Source organism: Phaenicophaeus curvirostris, chromosome 1, assembly GCF_032191515.1.
Source record: "Phaenicophaeus curvirostris isolate KB17595 chromosome 1, BPBGC_Pcur_1.0, whole genome shotgun sequence".
Taxonomy (NCBI): Eukaryota; Metazoa; Chordata; class Aves; order Cuculiformes; family Cuculidae; genus Phaenicophaeus; species Phaenicophaeus curvirostris.
The window spans coordinates 51,788,194-51,812,690 of NC_091392.1; the positions used below are offsets into that span (position 1 = coordinate 51,788,194).

At 36.7% G+C, this 24,497-nt stretch overlaps 1 protein-coding gene across 1 annotated transcript in view; it reads left to right on the forward strand.

Moving 5' to 3' along the window:
* The window catches only part of OTOGL (otogelin like), a 91,800-nt gene that overhangs the window by 57,877 nt on the left and 9,426 nt on the right, over positions 1-24,497 (forward strand). The window contains 20 exon segments of the mRNA XM_069857968.1: positions 3,430-3,597; positions 4,812-5,090; positions 5,698-5,815; positions 6,949-7,028; positions 7,853-10,707; positions 11,339-11,516; positions 12,389-12,531; positions 13,735-13,758; positions 13,847-13,939; positions 14,572-14,761; positions 16,978-17,192; positions 18,235-18,376; positions 18,714-18,899; positions 19,383-19,595; positions 20,476-20,580; positions 20,886-20,993; positions 21,373-21,474; positions 22,661-22,765; positions 22,857-22,897; positions 23,870-23,933. Of these exon segments, the coding sequence (XP_069714069.1) occupies positions 3,430-3,597; positions 4,812-5,090; positions 5,698-5,815; positions 6,949-7,028; positions 7,853-10,707; positions 11,339-11,516; positions 12,389-12,531; positions 13,735-13,758; positions 13,847-13,939; positions 14,572-14,761; positions 16,978-17,192; positions 18,235-18,376; positions 18,714-18,899; positions 19,383-19,595; positions 20,476-20,580; positions 20,886-20,993; positions 21,373-21,474; positions 22,661-22,765; positions 22,857-22,897; positions 23,870-23,933 (5,409 nt within the window).

Consider the following 24,497-nt stretch of genomic DNA (forward strand, 5'->3'; position numbering starts at 1 on the left):
TATTTGGTATTACTGTCTTTGATTCATGCTCATATTTATATACTTTGCTGAATATGCTTTTCATGTTTTCTAGCATACCAGCTAGCTATGTGCTAGAAACAAATCTGTTCTCCCTGGTTCCAAAATGGAATTAATTTTTATAAAGCATTTAGTTGTAGATAATTCCCCACATTTACCACTCTTTGTGGATTTCTGTCTTTCACAGGTTAGAATGTTTGGGTTTGGTTTTTTTTTTCCCTCCTGATTTGCGTCTGTGAGTTTGAGCATAGCAAGTTAGCAAAGAATGTCTCCACAGGCCTTTATGCTCTGTGTCCAGATTCATTGGTGGCATGGAAACAAATATTGTAGCTGTAAGCAAAGCAACACATCTACGTATCAGATGAAACATGATACAATGCACACTGCAGATTAAACCCTTCGTACCTTCTGCTGAGAAGAATGTGTCAGCTGCAGAAGCGTAGGAGTTCGTCTCTTTTCTGTTATCCCCATTCCCTAGGGTAGGATTGCATAGTCCCAATCTCTAGAGCTCATTGGACCTTCAGATCCATTAAAAGGGAGAGGTGAATTGTATGAGCAGCCTGGAGTATTGTACGTCGTTTTGCAATATGTTCCTGATCTATTTAATATTATTATGTCATTACACTGTCTTTTTCTTTCCCCCTGTTCTGCTATGGATATCTATAATATTGTATTTTTGTGGAATATCTCATGTATTACTTGAGATTTGTTCTAAGATAAACACAGACAGTCTTACATTAGTAATGTATTCAAATACTGACACGTCAATGTGCATCATAGAAGGTTATCCATAGTTATTATTATTTGAATTTTCACCTCACCTTTGGCGCAGGAAAATTCAAGTCATTCAAGTCCTTTTCTCCAAAAATGAGTGGTGTGGATTTAATGCTTCTCTGATGATATTGGGTTAGGATTAATCACAATAATATTTAATTTGGTATTATTTTTGGAAAAAAAGCACAACTCATAAATGTTACAAACATTTGCTACAGTGTGCGATTGTTTTCTAGGTTTTCATTCTGAAGTGGCTTGCTTTGTTTTATTTTTCCTTTTTTTCACCAACATATAAAAGAAATTGCTCTGAGTCAATTAAAAACTCAATTAAATTAAAGGATGTGCTTTTTCTTTGACTTGGTGTGTGTAGTTTTAATGTTACTTCTGTTTCGAATGGGTGAGGGTCAATGGACCAGCTGTGTTGAATGATTTTAGTAATCCCTAATTTCTCAATTAATAACCTCATCATAGTCAATGTGGGGGTGGATTAGTGCACCATGCAGCATATCTTGGCAGTCAGGGAGAAGCTCTAGAAGGATGTTAACTTGCGCTTGTAATGAAATTCCAGAACTGGGGCTTATTATATTTTCAGAATGATAAGTTACAGGATTTTATGAACAAGTTTCACAAGTATTGTTCTGTAAATAATAATTGCTTTTAATGAGAGTGATATTCATTTAACAGACTTAAATTCTGTGGCATCTCCACTTACATTTAGATACCATGCATGTGCTTTGTGAGGAGCAAGGTATTGAAAAGGAAGGGAAATGACTAAATGCAACTATATGAATGAGACTTCTGATACACCTTTTTTAGTGACTTGCATCCTATGACAAGTACCATAAAGTAGAGGATTTTTTTTCCCCTCCAAGAAGTGTGGCCCAGTACCATAACAGCATGGACATCTTGCTAGATATGGCTGGCTTTCTATAATCTCTTTGCAATAGGGAATGTTATATTATTTTGAAAATACCAAAGTGTACTGGTCTTGGCTTGGATAGAGTTAATTTTCTTCATATAGTTCATATGGTGATACATTTTTGATTTGTGTTTAAAAAAAATGTTGGTAGCATTTGGGACAGCTCACCCAAATTGACCCAAGGGATATTGCAGATGTCAAGGGATACATGATGTTGTGCTCAGCAATAAAAAAACAGGTGGGAAGTCTCTGGGGCTCGTGTTGTCTAGGGTTCAGGTGGGCATCAGTCAGCTGGTGGTGAGCAACTGTTTATTTTTGGCATCACTTTTCTTGGGTTTTTTCTTTTGTTTATTTTTATTTATTTTTACTTTTTACTTATTAAACTGTCTTTATCTCAGCCCATGAAGTTTTCTAGTTCTTCCTTTCAGGTTCTCTTGGGGTGAGAGGCTGTGTGCTGCTTAGCTGCCTACCAGGGTTGAAGTCAAGGATGGTGCTATACAAGTTTCCACCACCAAGTGCCAGTAAAACTAGGACGTCTCCTCCTTTGTTTCTTTTTTTTTGTTCTGCACGATGTCAAACTGTTGAATGTTTATAGAAACTTTATCAACTACAATTTACTCCTGCTTTTACTCAAATCATAGGTAAAACATCGTGTATATGTAGGGGTAAACATTCAATGACTTAGAAAAAAGAGTCCTTTTAAGATAAATTATCTCACCACTTCTATAAAAATGGTTGTTTTGTGGCAAGTTTGTGGGCTTTATGCGCATATGACCTCCAACATAGTTTCCATACAAAAGCAGCCATTATTTTAATGAAGTTTTCTTCAGAAATTGGTGTTTAATTTCTAGCTGAGTCAAATCTCATTATTACGAGAATTCCTTTCCTCTTGGATGAGCCATATCTAAAAGGAGCTGTCTTGGGTAGGGAAGGTGTTCAGTCTTTTCACTGTAAGGATGAAAAGCTTTCACGTGATTTGTACATTTTGTTTATTACGCACTAGGTGAGGTTTCCAATGTATGCTGCTCACTGTTCTTTCAGTGGGATAAAGTGACAAAGACAGATTCTGTACTATCTGGATTTACCACTATAAGCCTTTCCAAGCCAGCAGAAATAGCTCCAGAGGTTTGCTGTGGGGCGTGGTTAGTCCAGCACTGTTTTCACGGTGGTACCAGCTGAAGCTGTTGTCGTTGTTATATTGGCTTGAGCTTTTGAATGATGATATGCTGAACCAGACTGGAAAAAAACTAGCTGGTTATTCTTCAGCTGGACCACTTCTCTGCTGAGGCACTTAGGATGGCATAATAACTCTGGCAGTGAGAGGGAGAAGCAAGCCGTTTGTGGGAGAGAATGAACTAGACAACTTTCAGAGTATAGAAATAAGGACATGCAAAAGACTAAATACCATAAAAAAGCTGCTCAGATTACTTTCTTGTATAAGTCATTTTGTGAGGAGAGCTACCCACACTTCTTTGCTCTCCGTATCTGCTGTGTTCTGTGCACCACACAAAGAGTAAGGGAGTACATTGAACAGAGAGATACAGACCTACTCCTGCATAACACCTTGAAGCATTGAGCTTTAGTTCCAAATTTATTTGATTCCAGCTATAGCAAAATATTTAAGGCAATATGTTATGTCAACTAAGACTTAAGTTTTGTATGTTATACAAGGAAGATTTTTTTAAAATTTTTTTTACATTTGATTTTTCTTCCCTTAGGTCTCGGTGAAGGACCCTATATTTTGGCAAATTACAGAGAGAATGACACAATTATAGGAGCCAACGTATCCAGTAGACAGATATTTCCCCTGCCTAGAACTGGAGTGTATGGAAATACATTTTTCAGTTTCATGATAACTCCAGGTCTTTTCAAAGATAAAGATTTATGTAAGTGTTCTTAACAATTTTACTGATGACAATTCCTATTTTTCAAACTATATGAATGATTTTTGCTCCATCTTTTAAATAACCTAAAATAGTCTAGATATTTTCAATACTGAGGAGCAATACTGATTTTTCAATTTAAAAAAAAACCGAAAACTTTGCTGCCAGCTTTAAACCTGACTTTTCAAAGATGGATTTAGAATTTTTGATTGCAAACTACAAGTGAATTATTTTGTGAAAAAAGTTAACTAGTTTGTATAACTGGAAATTGCACATGTATCTAGCAAGGATCAACACTGAAAATGAATGCAGGATGTTTTTGTCTTCAGTCAATGACTTCTACTGCATCTTTTCTTTTTTCTTTTTCCTTGTGACTTTCAGTGGACCATAATCTGTGCAATTTAGAACCATCATTCTCCTGCATTGTTAGTGAGAAGCCACTCCATACAATGCTGAGTGAAGTTTCTTAGGTGAACAGCTATTCCTCACCTAAGCTTTGTTTTTCACTTAGTAGAGACTGATCCAAGCTATATTAAAAAAATTAATATGTTTAAATATTTTTCCTCATGCATACATTTTCTTTTCTTCACATGTATTAGGTTTGTGCTAAATAAGTCACTAAAGATTTTTCCATTGCTCACAGAATTTATTTTCAGAGGATTTTCAGAGAATTTTCTTCACTTTTTATTTTTGGTATGGGTTAAGCAAATAGAGGGTTGAGTCTTATATCTGGCCACAAGTTTCTTACTTTATTGCTGGATATGACAGTGTGTAAAAAAAAATAACAAAACCAAACCCTGACATCAAGGTGAAGTCAGGTATATTCTTACATTATTTGTGTGATGTTATTTGCTGATGAAATTTTGGTACAGCTGAACTGTCAGGCAGTTGTCCAAATCTGAGAAAAAACCTCCCAGTGTGAGCAAGCCCTATCTAATTTGAGACTCCCTATGAGTAATTGCAAAGGTGGTAGCATTAGGCTGAATGTAGTTTTTATCTAACTTATTACTTCTCTGGTAGCTCTATATTATGTGATAATTTGAAGCCTTCTTTAGACTCTGCCTTTGTAACTTTTTTTGTGTGTGTTACATAAAATTGATTTTTTGGTGAAAAGCTGTTGTTTAAAAGAGGCTAAAGATATAGGTTTTAATCTCACTTTTAAGTAGTTTTCTGTGAAAATCTTACTTGTGTTTTTTTTTTTTTTTCTTCTGTGGAAGCCCTCTCTCTTGTTTCACTTGAATCTGCTGAAAGACCAAACTACTTTCTGTATGTACATGAGAATGAAACCGTTGGGTTGAAACAGTGGCAGGCAAGAGCCTCCTTTCGAAGAAGAGCCACCTTCTTCCACCACCAGGATCTCTGGAGTCCAGGGCTTAGTGCCTTCGAACTGTACAGTAAAAAAGGCTTTTTCATCATTCTCACCTCGTCTGCTGTTAAAGTGGCAAAGTACGATGGCTCAGAAGAATTTAAACATTTAAGTAGCTTTAATATTGAAGGTAAATTTTGCATAATCGCCAGGGATAAGTATTTTTTTTTCTGCTTGCCTTCAGAGCACTTGCCTTTCATCAGCAATAGTATCCTATTTTTAATTACTACTCTGTCTTTGTTTTCCATTCCACCTCCAAATGTTATTATTTTCTGAATTTTGCAGGTGTGATGATCACTGTATCTTTGAACTACATTTCATTATTTTACTCTCTCAAAATGAATATGTGATGTCACAAAAAGGGTGCATGTTAATGTCTTGTTAGTGAGCTATGAAGATCAGCTCTTTTAAACAAATGGGGTAACTGTATTGCTTCTGCAACCAACAGAACTTTCACTATTGTTTAATTGATTTTTAATTTTTTTACACAGAATATATTGTAAAAGCAAGTAGCTATTTGTACCTTTGAAGCTTCAGTGTGTTTCAGCTTGACTGAATGTAAAATACTTGAAACTGAAAATGAACAAAATCTCACCTGTTTGAGCGTTCTCAAGAATTGGCTTTCAATTTTTCTTTTTTTTTCCCTGACAATTCCAATGTACATTAGAGAAAAGACTATGAATTTACTTTTTCTTGACTATGTAATCAACAAATAATATCTTTTTCTTCTTTCTCAGAACTCAGTGCATCTGTGCCATATAGAAGGATGTGTGAATGGCGATATGAATCTTGTGCTAATCCTTGTGTTAAAACATGTAGTGACCCTGAAGGAATAGCATGTAAATTCCTTCCTCTGTAAGTCAACTTAAGTTCAGTATTGCTACTGTACTGTATTTTCTAATATGTTTACCATATGTTTTCTGAAAATTACTGCAGCTGCAATACGTGTTAAATTTTACTCATACAGGTTTCAGTATCACTCTTGTTAGCAACTCTCTCAAGTCATGTGCATACGTTTGTAACAAGGCCCTCATTTCCCACAGTATAAATTCCTGTTTACATGCGATCTTTCAACACAAGAATAATGTATCTAGCCCAGGGAATTAGCTCCTGGTAGTGGTTAAGTAGAAATCTTTTAAATGAAATGAAGGCTATTCCCTTTTACGAATTTATATTCACATCTTAAACTAGCATCCCATGATGCTGTAAATGACTACAGCTTTCTGGTGTTTATGTGACAGAGATCAAAAACTATAGAAATAGTAAGGGTGGACTACGCCCTCTCCTGTAAGAGGAGAGAACTTTATACGAAGAGATTCCCATTAGCGTGATTTGATAGATTTTGCACTGCTGATGTTATCGTGTTACTTAGTAACAAGATTTCCTGTCTCCACGGATCTCCCATAGCTTCTATGGAGCCACAAAATACTAAAAGGAAAAATGCCTAAAAACTCAAGCTTTTTATGTATGGACACACTGGTGGTTAACATCGTGGTTTTCTTATTAAAGATCCTCCCAAAATGAAAAAGCAAGAGAATATATGGACTTGTCTGCACTCTCCTCTGCTGAAAGTGCACAAGAACGAGAATGTGACTTTCTATGGAGTCAGTCTAAATATTTGAATATCTAAAATGAACACATCTGGTTAAAACAGCAGCCTTCTATTGAAGGTCTTTGCTTTGTGGGAAACCTTTCTGCTTAGGGATCTGAACTTCCACCTTACTGTGGAAGCAGAATGGACCAAAGCTATCACCTACCTCAGACTATGCAAAGAATTCATTATTAAAAATTCAGAAACAAAATTGTGCAGTTCAATGTCTTATTGACCTTAAAATGTCTCTAAGTGCTGTGTTCACCATTACCCTGGAAAGTTCTCAGAACTCTGATGGGGAAGACATTAAAATGTTTCATTTTGCCAATGTGAAGTAATATAAAAGTAGTTCATATTTCTACTATGGCTTTAGAATTAACTATACAATATTTTAAAGGGTTGAAGGATGCTTGGCAGACTGTCCTAAAAACATGATTCTTGATGAGATCACACTTAAATGTGTTTATCCGGAAGACTGTAAGTATATTTTATTATATTGGTCTAATCTTACAAATCACTCCAGAGATCCTAGGAAAGGTTTTAATCAAGTGTCTGTTGCTGGGTTTTTTTTAATTAAAGGTTTTACCAGAACTTCTTTCTGTTGAACAATGTCTCTGGGACATAGCCCTCATTCAGAAAATACATTTTTTACAAGCCATATCTAAAGTTGAATTAAGTGCGTTAAATTTAACTTTTTGTGGTGTTGTTACACACATCACAACTATATTTGACTATATACTGCTAGTATATAATATGCATATAGTAGAAAGATCCCAAATGGAAGGGATAAAGCTGTGGCACAAAGTTCAGACTTTTCAGTTGCTGAGCCACCAGTAACAAATTCGTTGCATCTATTTCGTAACTTCTCATGTATGAAGCTACCACATCAATTTCTTATTTGGGGCATATGGTATTCTTTGAACATAACAATTATATTTTAATACTGTTTCTTATTTTATTTTACAAGTTCTGACTTAAATGCATCATGCCTGATATTTGCCAGTACAAAGTTATCTCATATAGTGTATTACCCCTCAAAGATAGAATATATTTATTCCAAATATTTCACTATTTTGGATTTACTGATTTTTCCATGGAATTACTTGGAATTAGGAAACTTCTTGAGCCAGCTGAGTTCCTCAAAGTCATCAGGCAACCCGGAACCATTGGCAAGTTATCTTCTCAGCAAAATGATGCTCTGATATGTTAATATTTATGTGGGAGTTGAGTAGAGATAGATGTTGTAATTTGCTTCACCAATAATCCATAAAAGACAACGAAGCGTGAGTTTTTCCTTTTAGGCATACCTGTGACGCCTACAGAATCAGCAGTTGGAACAAAACCTTCACTGTTAATCTCTCACATGGGTGCTGCTATGGACGGATTTCCTCAGACACCTCCTTTACTTGTTACTTTGGGGACTGAGTCAACGCATACTGGTGTGACAGACAAAGTAACCATGAAGGCAAATACAACTTTAAGGGGAATGAATGCATCTGCACAATCCACTGCAGACTTTTATTCATTGGAAGCATCTAACGCAGCCACCTATTCAACATTTTCATTACCAAGTACAGTGGAGCCTCCTGATGCACTTCACAGCACATCCAGCCCTACTGTCTTTTCCAAACTCATCTCTTCAACAGGTCTTCCAGCTGCTCTTCAAGCCTCAGCAGTCACATCACGTACTCTCAGTTCTACTGCATCTATAATTTTACCCATTTCAATAGCAACTCCAACAACCCTGCTCAATGCAAGTCCTAATCCAACACATTCTACATTATTAACAACACCAATTTCTGTAGTGGTAGTTCCATTTCCACTTGAAACATCAACCACTCAGCTAGGGACTCTTTCCCCTACTTCAGCTTTAACAACTTTAACCTCCAAGCCATCTTTTGTCACTTCTGAGCTGCCTGCAGGGATTGGGAGGAGTAGGAATCCTTCAGCAAGTCATTCTAAGGCAGCAACAATACCCTCTCAAGTGTCTTTGTCTGCTTTGCTGGCTGGCAGAGCAACTTTCACAAGACCTGTATTTTTCCTAGGTTCATGGTTGACACTAAGCACATCGACTTTGACTGTTAGAACTAGATCTGGCATTGGTCAAACTACAGTTCACTCAACACCTATTTCTGCACTGACTTCAACTGCTTCTCAAATTCCTATGACTACAAGATTTGCTAATTTTGAGACAAGTTTTCCTCAATTATTCACAGTTTCATATTTTGAAACAGCAAAACCCTTGTCTAAAACTTCTCTAATATCATCAAATGCAAATTCTTCAGCTAGTATTTCTCCAAAGCCATTTTTATCTTCAGTGGATATTTCAGTGACTGCTCACAAGCAGGTATCTCCACTAATAAAAGGCAGCATTCCTGCTGCTCAACCCGTAATGACTGTCTCTTCATCTCAAGTTGCTTCCCAAATTCCTATAAGCACTTATTCGAGTCCTTCTGTAATACGTAGAGTATCTACACCAGTGAGTTCACCGATTACCTCACTGAAGCCCAAAGCTATGGCAGATATTACTGTTGCCTCCCAAAGTCTCTATAAAGTACCTTCTGCTGCTTCTCCTCTTCTAGTCAACCCAACAATCTCAGATAGGTCTATAGCAAGTAAAGACTCAAGAGAAAATAAATTCATAACACACACAGATTCCTTTTCAGCTTCATCCATTTCTAAAAAGCCACAGAAATCCATTATGTCTACGGTCTTCCCTTTTAGGACATTGATATTACCTCTAAACACTACATTAATTACTCCAGAAATTGCAGAGTACTCAAGCAGTTCACATACAGAATTGAAAACTGACCCTGTGGCACGAAGTTCAGGCACTTTCCTTCCCAAAGATCCTTCTCTTACAAGGTCATCACCTTTTTTTACAATCTTGTTATCAGCATCAGTACCACCTTATACATCTCATACTACAAGTTCTTCATTGATTCCCACAGTCAGTAGGACATCATAATTAACACAAAGTATAACTGCCACCAAAACATCCATTTCATCTCTAGATACATAAGGAACCTCAAAAAGTCCAGTTATAGACTTCACAACTTCTTCTGTAAATTCTTTTACCTTCACTTCAAACTTAAGCCTTTCTACCAACCTTTCAGCAGCACTAAAAACATCCATTTCAATGCCCCCTTTACTAACACCTACAATTGCTGAAGCCACTTTAGACAGCCAGTCCAGTAGGGTCCCTATGTCTTTACCACCTCCTAAGACCACTCGTATCTCTACTGTTTCTCTAGGAAAACAGAGTTCTTCAGAAGAAGATGGAACGATATCAGCCATATCAGCTGGACTCATCACTCAGTCTACTACACCAATGATCATGAACACAAGAGTGAATGCTACATCCTTAAAAGCACCTTATATTTTTGCAAAAATACCACCCAGCTCTTCAGGAAGTTCATTAATTGCTTCTGCCACTACTGTAGCCTCTAGGACGGCTACAGAAACCACTGATTCTTCTGTTGCTGACCTGGAGTTTTTTATGGCTTCATCTTCACTTCCTAACACCACAGAAACACCCATGCATGTGTCACTCAAATCTTTATTTACATCTGCAGTGACTCAGGCTTTACAGAGCACTAACGAAACTCCAAAAATTATAATCATGAAAACAAGTGGTACTACGAGTCCATTATCCCAGACAAAGATTACCCCATTTACAGCTTCAGAAGTTAAATATGCAACCTTATTTGAAAGGACTGTGCATATTTCAGAAGGCAGTCAGCCTTCGCGTGAACAAAGAAACATTACCAAGCCAAAGTCAACCACAACTGAGAAATCTTCCCTCCCGTATTTGACAGTATCTGCAGTTCAGAGTTCACCTTTTTCAAGAACTACCACCTCAGTTAAAAATCTCTCTCTGTCTGGAGTCCTGCATGTAACAACATCAGATTGGTCCAAAATCCCAATGCAGAAACCAATTCAACCTTATTTCAATTTAACAGAACCCACAGAGCTGCAGACCAGAACGCTAACGAATTTATCTCATTCTAGCGGTGTTACGGCTCTGCCTTCCTCTTCAGAGCCTGTGGAAGCACAAACTTCTCTAGTAAGCACAGAAACAATGACAGTTTTGGCTGGCAAGGCTTTCTTTGATACAATGATTCATACACCGATGTCTACAGCTTCTGAATGTGTGGTATGGTCAGTTTTACTTGCCTCTATGTGTTAAAATATCTATTGCTTTTCAGTCCATTCTGTTATGCTATGTATGTAAATAATAGAGATTTTAAATATCTTCTATTTTTTGTTTTTATTTGTATATTTAAAAATCCTTCTTTCTTCTTGGAGGTTTGTTGAATCACTGCTTTTATACTGCCCTGGCATTTTCTGCCACTTGAATGGATTCCTCTGTTAAAAAAATGGCTTTTAAAATTATATGCCAATTCTAGATAGCAAAATATATTTCTGAGTTGTAGAAAAAGCCACAATCCATAGATTTTATTTTTTATTTCTGGATAACATCACCCTGTCTTTGTTTGTTTTCCATGTGTTTCTTTGTCATATGGTTTAAAAAGTTGGAAATGCGTAATTCGGTATTTCTTGAAAAGCTTCAGATTATTACTGAATGTAACATGTAACCACGATGCATAATGGTTTACATAGAGAATTCCACCAAAGCTAGATGGAACAGGAAGGGTGTGGGTGATGAGGGGTCATAGTGACATGCTGATTCTGTCTCAGGGAGGGTGATGAACAAGCAACCATTTGAACTTAATAAAGGCAATGAATGTAAGGTTGATTCTGATTGTTTTTCCCTTATATGACAGCCAAGATACCTTGAACCTCTTGATAAATGTAGCCAGTTCGTATGTGTTAATACGGGTTGGATGTTATACAACCTTTCAAGGAACTGCCCTAAGGATGTGCAGAAGCCAGACTGTGGTTTTCGAGGAATGCCAGTTCAAGTGAATACTGACAGTTGTTGCCCAGAATGGGAATGTCCCTGTAAGTCACTGTTTTATTTTTAAAACCAACACAGAGCCTTGATCTGTAAATTTCAAGTAATAACTTAAGGATTTATTACAGTGGGGATATGAAGTTGAATACTGGCATAAATTTAAAAGAGCTGTTCATCATTAGAATAAAATATAGGGAATGTTTTGGTATCTTTGTATTAACATTAAAGAGAGTAAAAATATTTGGTTTTGAATTAAAACATTGAAATGAAATCTGTGACGTGAACACCAACATTTTCCAGCTGAGACTTTTCAGAATTTCTGTCAGTAGAAATGCTGAGATTTTAACATTCTGTGAAGAAAAAAAATGAAATACTGACATTTTCTGAAAGACAGAACCCCCAAATTTCAGTTAACCCAGAAGGTTTTACTCATATGTAGAAGTTGCAGAAACTGGCAGCTGACTGTCTGCCAAGGGTTCAAAAAGCCCAAATAAAAGTAATATTAAAAGGCTTGCACCGTTACTGAAACCAATATTGCACTTTTACATATTTGTCTCCAGACAGGACAGAGCAGTCTCCTGTTATCTGCATCTCAAAAATACGTATATTTTAACGCATATGTTTTATTAGGCAAAGTACAGATTCATTGACCTTGCCTGTAAAACACTGACTTCAGTGAAAATTATCGCCAGTTTAAACTTTATCACTGGACACACAGTGGCAGGTTAAGATATTTTCACCAAGTAACAGAGGACACTTCTTTCTGCTTATGGCTCAGTATGCTGCCTGCAGAATATGATCATCAATATGTAAACAAATATATGTCATATGAAAGCAAATGTTGATAAAAGTGAAAGGTTTTAGAAATGCCTTGTATTTGGTTTTGTGGTAACCTCATTAAATGACAGTTCTTTTTTAGGTCAATGCTCTGTACTGTCTGAACTGAGTGTTATTACATTCGACGGAAACAACGTAGCCCTCTGTAATATGGCTTCCTACATTTTAGTCAAGTTACCAGGAGAAACCATCATTGCTCATATTGAAAAATGTCCTGCTAATCAGGTAATATTCTTGCATTTCCACAATAATGAAAATAGTTTCTCTTATAGGTATGAAATTCTGCAAAAATATAACTTTCAGATAAAACCCATACAAACTGAAAAATGGAAAGTTATTTAACATTCAAGGAGCATGTTTCAATGTGTTGTCTAAATAAACAAATTTTATTTAAGGTTAAATAGTTATTGCTATGTGATATTATGAGGAAAATCAAACGTAGGCTCCTTTTAAACTATCGCGGCGACATAACTTCTGAATAGCTTCAGACTCTCTGCCCACAAATATTCTTGAGGCCCTGAATTCATACTTTACAATATGTTAAATTACTGAATAATCACAAAAATCTTCTGTAGTTATTTTAAGAAGGTCTTAATGAGTTTGGGATTAGGGTGATGAGTTGTTCTTTGTAGTTGTGTAACTCTCTGCGTTACCGACAGAGGCGATCCAGCCACTTTATTTTTAGACTGCGACTTTAAGTCAGGTCAGTGTCATTCTTAGAGTCTGTACATACATTTCCTTTGTATTGTTCACAGTCCTAAATTATGCAGTCCTTGAAGAATGGGCTTGTATGTCCGTCTTTAGTTTGTGGATAAACAAGTTCCTGATGAGGAACTTCATCAAGTTTCTTTCCTTCCCATCCCTACTTGGTCTCTTACCTACTCTCACTCGGCAATCGTACACTTGATCTTTAGAGGTTTACTTTTAAATTGTTCTCTTCACTGTTTCTTAGTTGCAGTTTAACGCAAAACACAGCTCACGTAGGCAGATGACCTTTAGAGGTCTGTAGGTGTAGTTCTTTAAGAGATATGCAATCTTGTGCAGAACTATGCCTTGGTAAAGTAGCAGCTTTATCAAAGTTAGAGATGGGGATTTTATTGGCATCAACATTGTATTTCTATGTATTTTTAACTGAGCTTGTTCATGTTGTGTTATCTTTTCTGTATTATTTTCCATAAAAACCCACATAAATTTGATTTGAAACTTTAATAAGTAAATCAAGTTTCTAAAAATAGGTCATGGAAAGGTGTACTACATTTGCTGCAAAATATGTATTTTTTATTTATAAGGGAAGTATTAAAATAGTTTGATTATAAAATTGATTGTAGAATAGCTTCAAACACAAAGAAAACGGTCATCGTATTTTTGCCAAAGAAGAATGCTGTTGACTATCATTGCACTTCTAATGTTTTTCTAAATGTTTTCCAGAGTGCAAATTCAATAAGAAAACCAGTGAGTACTTATTTTCTTTTACTAATTGCACTGGTACAGAATTAGAGAAACAATAGTAACTAAACTTGTTTGTCACTTTTCTTTCAAGGTTCCCCCTGCAAGCACTTCAGGGCTCTGTTTTAAGAAATTAAATGTAACAACACACACACATAAATTTCTTATTGATCGTTTAGCAAGAAAAGTAAGTATATATCACAAATGTATAGTATGTGTACACCTAAAAGATAGCTAGAGAGCTAGTCTCTTGTAGAATGCAGTAGATCAGAATTTAATTAATGTACTACAGGATTAGGATTACTTTTGCAGTTCAGGTTCCGAGTAATTTTGGGTAGACTAGAAGCAAGAAGCGTACGCTTCTGATACCATGCTTCACTTATAGGTCATTAATACAAAATGACATTTTGAAGTTCTTTTGTCATTTTAAAGAGGTTGCAAAAGGCATTTATACCTGAGGCTGTGTTTCCAGATAGCCTAGAACTGAACAGAAATGTACTAAGATCAGTTCAGAAAGATAACTTTGAGTAATTGAGATGAAGTTTGGTTTTGGTGTTTTGCTTTATTTTTTTTACTATGCAGCATGTGATAGATGAGATTTATTCCTTCCTTAATTAGAAAAGATTTCAATATCATAGTTTTTTCTTATGTGTACTTCATCTTCAGTTATAGGAAATGGCACTGACAGCAAGCTCTGTGATTTAAACACTGACTGTACGTGGCAGAGGCTGTAAAAAATATCTTTTGCCATAAGATGCAAAGACATTTAAAATCATCACAATCTGTTTCTATCCCTAAAATGTATTTGGTTCATTTTAGGTAGTAGTGGATTCTGTAATTCAGTCATTACCTCTTTCAAAAGAAGGACTGAGTATTCATGATACGGGTGCAATGTATGTCATTAATACTGCAGCTGGTATTAGCATCAAGTGGGCTCATGTTACAGGCATCATAGATATACAGTATGGACCACACCCTAACGCATCGATGAAGACAGAAGGACTCTGTGGTGAGGCAATGTTGGCATTTTTTTTTCTTACTTAATAACGTCCCATTTAAAACTTACATCTCCTTTTTGTCTCTGTGATCTGCTGTCCTTATAAGGCAAGCTCCTGCAATTCTATTAATTAATAATGAGAAATAAAAAATTCTGTTTCAAAGTACTGCTTGCTAATAAGGTAGTTTTCAGAGCAAGTAATGATCAAGACATTGCATTAAATTAACTTTTAAAAAATGTTCACATCTCTGCTTGTGATTAAGAATACTGTTGAAGTCAAGTGAAGAAAAGGGGAAAATTTTTACTAGAGAAGTGACTACTGAATTTCAGGTAGCGACAGTATATTTCAGTGATCACGGGAAAAAAGAACTGACAGATATTAGCAGTGGCAGCTTATTGTTACGCAAACACTAATAAAAGGTGTATCTAGGGAAGCATTCAAGTTCCCCGAGGATGCTAAATCCGAATTCAGACCTCTTAAGGCTGGATTTAGGGTCCAAAACCATGCTGAGTTGACTCAGACTTAAATTGCAATGATAGTAAATTTAGCGTGTTTCTGGCTTCCCTGATTATAACTCTGCCAGTATGACTTATATGGAAAGATGTGAGCAGGTATTTCAGCGTTATTTGAATTCTATAATAAATTTTAATTTTCTGGTGCACTGTGATTTTACAGGTTCTACACCATATTGCACAGGAAAATGAACTTTTATAATATTTTAAAATGCTTTTAGTTATAAAGCAGAAAAATTCAATTTAAATACAATCATGAACAAATTAAGCATTTATAATCAATTACTGTATTCTGCTTGAACAAAAGGAAAGTTTTGCTACATCTAGTGAGAGAAGGCAAATGCTAGCCCTGGCAGGTACTGCATCTTTTCCCACTATCATGTCATCTTCTCTATGGTTGCTGAAAAATATTGAGATGAGATGAGCTGAAGTGTAGGAAGGATTATATTATAGAATAATCTTTGTGCCATGAAAAGACACAAAGGGGAAGACTACACAGACAAATCCAACCTCTACTGCAAAGCGTTACTCTACCTGATGTTTTTCTGTGAAATCTGAAGGCTGCTTTAGTGCTTCTGTCCTATTCTTCGCCATGTGTTCCCATCTGGGGTTCTCCTGTCCTTTCCCCTCTCATAGAAAAAAAAAATGAACAAAACCATGTGGGACTATGGGGTATATTTTCTTTATTTTTAAAGCTGTATTGATTCTGCAATTCTGTAATATGTCCCTACGAATTCTAATGCCAGCACATTTTGACAAGAAGCAAGAAGCAGAAATATTAAGAATCCTAGAAAGAACTGCTTCTGTCAAATACTTCTTATCATGCAAACATCTTCAGTATTTCTTTATGCGGTCTGAGAGCCTGTCGCACCAGGCTAGTCCAGTTCTATCAAGGGACCCTTGAGAGTATCAGAAGGCAAGGCTGGAAGCCCAAAGGCAAGAATTTAGGCTGTGGTTAGCAATGCAGAAGGAAAGTGAAAGAAGGATATAGGAACTTTGGCTGATCAGTCCCTACGATGCAAAACACTATTCTGAAGATTCCAGTTCTGGCTTTAATGGCTTGTTATGTGCTTATAAGGAGTATAGGTTTTCACTGATGAATTAACTGAATACATACAATAATGGGTTCAGGTAGCCATTCAATGTCAGGTGAGTTTGGAGGGGTTGTTTTTTTCAGTGGATTTCTATAAATAATTTTAAATAAGAAAAATATTTCCTCTAGAGAAAGCAATTTGATCATCACAAGATTCCTTTCATAACTTCCTGCATTTAGAATGTTCAATTAAGTTTCAGTACAGTGTTAAATCATCAGTGATGTGCAGTTAATTTGAAAGCCATCAACATTTACTGCAAAGGAGTTCATTGCTCTTCGGTAGTATGAGATCAGAATCTGGTGCCAAGTCAGTGCATTTGCCACACCCAACATCACATTTTGGTAGGAGTTTTTCTCCAAAGTTAATTAATTGCTGGGAAAAATATCATCACTTGCACTGCATGTATCTGCTTGTTGTGCTTGGCCATTGACCTGACAAGTAAAATCGTAGCTATAAATTTGGAACTACAGTGGACATATAACTGCTTTCAGTTATAAATTCAGATGAGTAAGTCTCACAGTTAAGCAATGTTAATCGTACCTTATCAAGTGCATTTTTCTTTCCCAAAGGAAGTAATGTGGCATGTTTGCTTGTGCTTTGAATGCGATGCTCTGTCTCCAGGGGTGTGTAACGGAGACCCTACTGATGACCTCAAAATGCAAAACAGGACCATAATTAAAAATTTGGAGGAAATCGAAGTGTTCATTAGGAGCTGGGAAATCGAGAAATCACTTGATGTAACGACTAGGAGACCAGTAAGAAGCTGTACTGAAGATAACTGCTCATACTGTATGGAACTGTTGAACAGAAGCACTTTCATCCCTTGTCACAAGAAAGTGAGTACAAAGATCAGTGAAACTCCAGGTGCAAATTAAATAAAAAATGTATAGTTAATAAAAGAGTGAGAGAGATATGCAGATTTTTAATGTTGTGCTTATTTTCATGAGTTGACAACTGGGCAATTTGGTAGCAGTTTTTACACAAATCATCTGTTTCTGGACACTGTACTTTCTAATGTGTAGTGCAGCACGTCTGCTTTTCATAACTGTTTTTACATATATAATTTTAAAATAATTAAGGGGAATTTGAATAGTCAGAATTCCTACTTCATATACGCCTCCAGGAGAACTCTCATAGACTCAGATACAATGCAATTGCTTCTTTTCTGGTTTACAGCAACAGCTGCCCTAGCATGAAAACTGCCAAGCATTTAGTTAATACATTATAAAATTTGTTTCCTTTCATGCACACAATGATGACAGAGCAGAGTGGATAAAGTGTATTGCGTGCTTCCCAGGCAAGAAGCAAGTGGACAAAGATAGGTAATAGAGCTAGCGATGTGGCAAAAGTAAGTGACTGCTTGAAGATTTGCCAAAACCGCAGGGAGAGCTGGGCTGCAGCACAGCAGTGAACAGGCAGAATGAAACAAAATCTGACTCCTTCCACCTTGCCATAAGCTTACGCAAATAAAACCAATAGAAATAAGATAGGTTGCACCACCTGCATTTAGACCCAGTAAGATAGGCTATACTGGGTCCTATGGACACAGAAACAGAGTATTCGGCAAGAATTCATTCACAGCAAGAATTTATGAAAGGTACAGCAGCAATGTTCAGCTGTGTTTGTTCACTTTTAGCTACAGGGCTCTACTGCAAATGTTCTTGTAAGTAGTGTGACAAACTCATTAGGACTTTGTTTTGTGCCTACTGATGTGCATAAAAAATTCTGGCGGTTTCAGTTTTGCTGAAGGAGTGTTCTGAAAAATATCCCTGCTTGTGATTTTTCCCTGGTAGCTGTATTATTTTTTGTAATTAATGATTGTTTTTAATTACAGAAAACTCTTCTACTTGTTAATTCTCAATTACAATACGTTCCTAGGTTTCACCACAGGAGTTTTGTGAGAAGATGTGGATCAACAGTACATATTTCTGGAATTATGAGTGTGATGCACTTTCTGCATATGTGGCTTTATGCAACAAGCACAACATCTGCATTAAATGGAGGACACCTGATTACTGTTGTAAGCAGATAGCCATGTTCTATACCCCAATCTGGCTTTATATTGCTGCAGTTTTAATGATGAGTTAAAAATACATTTCTTTCTATTGTTTTTGTAAGTACCCTCTCATTCTATCACAGCATTAGTAAATCAGGGTAGGAGTTCTCAAGATGTATTGTTTTAGTCTAAGTGTCATGAATCAGTTTTAATCTTGATCGAACGAGTTGCTTACCTGAAGTACTGTTGAAAATATAAATGCATGTCTGTGACACACTCAGTTGTTCTTACTACTTGTTTATCCAATGAAATACTGAAGGAATAACAGCAGCACTCGATATCCTATTTTTATGATTTGCAGCATTGAGTTGTCCTGAGGGCAAGGAATATCAGCCTTGTGTGCAACCCTGTGAAGCCAAGACATGCTTGAATAAATGGTTCTATGAAGATTCTCCCTGTTCTTATTTAAGGGAAGACTGTGTTTGTAAAAATGGCACTATTCTGCATAGAACAGCCTCTGATCTCTGTATACCAGAAGAAAAATGCAGTAAGTGCAGCAGGAGAGAGTGGTTTTGCAGATATGCTAATATTAACCAGCAGCTCGGTGTAAGCAATGTTTAAATTCTGTGTCCACCCTCACTAAATGTGGATCTGGTACAGCTTCCTTCAACAGTGGCCAGCTTTATCCTCAAGCTACAGCAGTTTGTGCTTTCAGTTCACCTGTATTCAAGAGCCAGTGATGATGTACTTCTCCTGGGAAAAAAGGATGGTCATTCTTCTGTAGCTCTCTTTCCTGGAATACTTAAGAAGGAACAGTATGGGCAGGTTCTTTCCCTTGCACACAGTATCTTCACCCGCGGCAAAGCATTTGTTCATTTGGGGTTTTCGAGGTCATTATCTTTTCTTGGATTCCTTGATCATAACGCTCCACAGGGCTCTTATTTTATGCAATAATTTTATGCAATTCACAGTTGTTTGCAGGATATCTGCACTCTCTGCTTGTTGAAGGATATACTGTTTTTTCTCTCAGCGTGTACAGATAACAAAGGACAACCCCGCTCTGCTGGGGAGATCTGGAATGGATCCATGAGAGGCTGTTGCATGTACAACTGTTCAGAAAATGGAAGCATTGTTGCTGTAGAACCTGAATGCGATGAGGATGCACCACTAACCTGTGAAAGAGAAGGGGAAGTTATTGTCCAGGTCATTGAAGAGAGAGCTTGCTGTCCAAAGAAAGTTTGTGGTATGTACTGCACTTGTTTTCAGTAGCAGAAGTGTAAGGTAAGTGCCGGACATCCACTGGCAGATAACAATGTTTAGACAGGGTTCAAGGTAACATTTTTCAGAAGTGATTTTTAGGTACTTGTGCCTGGTTGGGCCAAGAAAGCAGGTTTCTTTTCTTTGTAAGGCTATCTCACTCTTTTTTCTTAGAAGTCCACTGGTGAAACAAATCTTCTGTTAAAAATGAATTTTTAAGCTCTTGGGTGGAATTTCAAAAGAAATTGAGAAATACTCGATGACAGAAGTAGCTTGGTAATTGGGACAGTCGTCAGAGCCTGTATGCTTCTCTTATTAGTGTTTTGGCGTCACGAGGGGTGTCCTCTCACTTGCTGCTTTTTCCCAGAAGCAGCATTCTGTGAGCTGATCACTGAATACGATCATTCTGTCTAACCATGGTTGTTAGAAAAAGGAATATGCTTATTGCTCCTAAAATGTTAAGCAAAAGATACTTATGTCGTCATAACATCTTCAAATAAAACAAGAACAAACGATCTAGCTGATATGGTGCTTTTGCTCCTTAGTTAGATGCTTGTAAAAAAGATTGTATTGTCAATTTTTTTAGGGAATATTTTTACTGGGACATTTTAGCTGGCTTCATGTGTAGGAAGCCGAGCGAGTAAATATCTGCTTTAAGAGAGGTATAATGCACCACACTAATGGAGTTACACTGGCCCTTGGCTGAGCTTGGAGGCCTACATGACACTATGGAGTGCACTTTAAGATGACTTGGGCTGTGCCTAGTTTGTAGATCTCTATACTAGGTGGTACAAATACGTTGAGCTATAGGACTTGCACGTGCATCTCTTCAAATATGTCAAATTTGATTGTTTTTTATCCCACAGAATGTAACATGTCATTGTGTGACACTAATGTTCCAACATGCAAAGCCAATGAAAAATTAGTGGTAGGATACCACGCCCTGTCCTGCTGTCCACAGTACCGATGTGGTAAGGGAAATACAAAAACACAGTTACTGAGAGATCTTCCATGCTTGTATTACGTGTTGTAAGAAAATTTGTCTTACACTTTGTTTTGATTGTTAATGTAATGGGATATTATAAACAGCAGCAGAAAATGATGGGGATTTTTTCACTCTCTGATGCTTTTTTGTTCTTGTGTTTTGTGTCACTCTTGATTTACAATATGATTTGGAGTATGTTCTAATAAGTAGATGAAGAATATTTTGCCTTTTATCATTTTTGTATTGTTGCTATGACTCTTTTAACAATATTGTTTACTTCACATCCTACAGAATGTGACCCTTCAGTTTGTTTCAATGCTACCCAGCCGGACTGCAGAGAAGATCAATTTATTGTTGAAACAAAACAGGAAGATCCCTGTTGTTTCTCTTATCTCTGTGGTAAAAAGCCTCTAACATTTTGATGAATAACTAAGAAATAGTTAAGTACTTACAAAAACTGTCTATAGTTTCAAACCTAGTAACTTAGGCCAAGAAGTTTTACAGCGGTCGGTTGGACTTCACCCAGGTTAGATTGCCTGGAGCATGAATTATTCTTGGGTTTGAGGATCTTTTATTTCCAACATCATTTTGAACATCATACTTAAACTTTGTTATAGTTTTAAATTTGAATGTCAATCCATAAAAACCCTTTTATCGAAGTAACAAACATAATATGACTTGTCATATAGTCTATTAAATAGAATTCACATGTGCGAACTTTTTAGTATCTAGAACTTTATAAATGTCTGTTTGGTTGGTTGGTTTTTTTTTAATTTAGTTTGTGAATCCTGTATTGAGCCTGTTCCCTTGTGTAATGAAGGGGAAATTCTCACCGTAGACCTTAGTACCATGCAATACTGTTGTCCTCGTTACTACTGCGGTGAGTGTAACTACTGTCAGTTCAATACGTGATCGAATTTAGTAAAATGACAGACTGTGTATGTGTGTGATTGTTTTCATTCAGCAGTTAGAGCGGGCTTCAGATAGAGATTAAGAGATCTAAACGAGGGTGTTTGCATTTGAAGTAGGTTCAAAGTCCTTGACAGACTCAGGGGTGTTCTAACCAATCCAGTGAATAGAGTTTGGAGAGATTATTTAGTTTACCAGAGAGCAAATAGCTACTTTCAGAGTGATCTAAATACCAGCATATTAATGTGGAACTGAATGCCATCCTTGGACTATGTCACTGTTCATATTAAAACAGCTTTCATGTTGTTGTTCCTCTGTTGTATCACTCATTAGTGTTTCAGCAGTTTCTTTACACTTTTAACTTTTAGGGGAAGGAGTAGGCCAAGGGTTTCAAATTCTTCTGGGTTGACCACTATTGAAACAATGAGCAGCCAGAAGAAATAAATGTGCCTCATAAAACACAGAAATTGTGCTATTTGGTCTTCAGTAATGTCCACAAGCGTAACTGCTTAATTTACATTAACTCTCATCCCATTGCAGTCTTTGGGTAATTACAATTGATTAAATTGTCTTCCAGTAAGTTTGGAGCTTAATGATTTTTACTTCACATGCTTCCATATTTGGGCGCTTTCCGTTTCCCGGCACTTGCACTGAGGTGAAAGTTTCTGCAAAGTTGTTTGGTGCTGTTTTTAGCAAATTCTGGCAGGTAGGAAGTCAGATCTTAGTATATGGTCTTCTTTCAGAGTCCCACCAAATAAGCCACCTCTGATAATACAGGCAGGTATTTTCCTATTAGAGTCATCTCTGGAGGGCAGTTGCTCCCTGTTATCTTACAGAAATGTGCTTCGCGGCACATCTGTAGCTTAGAGGAAAAAAACAAACATGTTTTCAGAAAGCTGTGATTTTAGTTTTCTTAGGTACTGGTTATCAGCTTGAGTGACCCTGAAGTAGGAAGAATATTAAATGATACCGGTGTGATGTTTAAATTTAAACATGTTCTAAGGCAACAAAAAGCACTTTTGAAGTTCTTTGTTTAAGAAGCACAATAAAATTTTAAAAAAAATTATTTTAAAAATTGTGTATCAAAAGAAGTATAAGCTGGAAAAGTCAAAGGAAATTTGAATGAATTCTCATACCCATCTTTCCCTCCCATTTAGTTTGTGATGAAAATCTTTGTTCTGAGCCTCCTATGAACTGCACAGATGACATGAAACTTGTGAAGGAAAAAATACCCGGGCAGTGTTGTCCAGAATGGCACTGTGGTAATTATTGCTTTATTCCTTAGTCATTGCTGTTAACAGAAGCCAAAAAATTAACTAACTGACAAATAACATTTTCTTGTTCTCTTCTCAGAATGCAGCTGTGAAAACACTACTTTTCCGACCTGTAAATTGGTAAGCACTGTCCTTTAGATATTTTTATTAATGTTATTCAACCCTCTTACTCTTCCCTTTCAATTCCTTGTGTCAATTATCTGTAAAGGGTGATAAGACTAAATCGTGACAGACTGAGACTGCCTCCTGGTCCCCAGCTCAAGCACGTAACTCCATCAGGTGTCTGCACAGTGTCAGCTATTCCTTAGGGAAATTTCACTTTGTGTATTTTAAGATGTCAAAAAAAAAAAAAGAAAAGCAATATTATTCTTTTCAATGTTGACTCAAAACAGTGTGCAGGGAAAGTTTTCCATGTAAACAATTCCCGATTGTTTTTTAATAAGTAGAAATGAGCTTTATGAACACATGTATTTTCTGGAGAAATGTGTTATTGAGTTAATCATTTATGCTTTTCATTAAAATGATTTAACATCATTGAATTTAGCTCATATGAGAAGTCATAAATACCTTGCTCCTCACATACTTTCCAATTATAGGGACTGTGATCTGGAAAATAATTACGAGTGAATGTTTGAACTCCCATTAGTAAAGGGATATTCTGCCTATCAAGCCTATAGCTTGGACTTCTCTTTCCCTTATGTGAAGACTGGAAAATTTAAATTCTAGGGAGGACTTGCAAATTTGAAGAGCTTTCATCTATCTTTTGGGAGAAAATTATTAGGAAACAGTCTTTTCCTATCAAGTTCAGTATTGAAATAACTATGTATCTCAGGAAAAATTACTGTTTAGTAACTCTGCTATTCACATGCATTCCTAGAGAAAATTAAGTGCTTTGCCTCTGTTGAAAGTGATAAATACATTGAATAACTCTAAATGGGCTACTGTTTCTTGAGTAAATCAAAAATTTTCTCTTTTATGAAAGGAGGGGTAGACATGATGAAAGTAATATTTTAGTTTTAGAGAAAAATGTCTGTTTAGCACTACAGTTAATTGTGCACGACATAACAAACTCTTTTACCTTTTTATACTCAGGGGGAAGTTAAAAAAACAGACAGTAGTGTTTCCAGTGCTTGTGGATGTACTCATTACGTTTGTGGTAAGTTTTTCCTATTTCTAGCTGTTTTGTTTTAGTTGTTAGTAAAAAGACCATGCAAAGAAAGCAGAAGTAGGACCATAAGAACCTTCTCAAACATAAACATTCTTTTATCTTCATTTTTATGTGTGACTACCTAGTTATGTAATTATGCTCTCTTTTCTGAATAGGATGCTTTGCTAACTCATCAAATTTTGTGTCCGTTCTGGTGGGGTGTAGGAGAGTTCTAAAAATCCTTAAGCTTTCAGAGTCAGGTACTGTCTCTCTGGTGAGAGGCAGGTCATGAACCACAGCTGAGTATGAGTGGTGTAACTGCTTCTAGTCCAGTGTTGTGGACAAGTAAGACATGTCACACCAGAGCAACAGACCTGTTCAGCCAGCATAAGGGTAGGTACCAAGCCAAACCTCTCTGGGATGGACAAGCGATGACCCAGATAAATTCTCAACCAGACCTCTGCTCCCTTCCCTCACTCAGCTACCCCGTGTAGACTAGACTTCAGCTGCACTGTGCATGGGGGTGCTTCAGGTGCGCTGCAAACCTGACCTCAGCCCATGCTAAACTGCCTC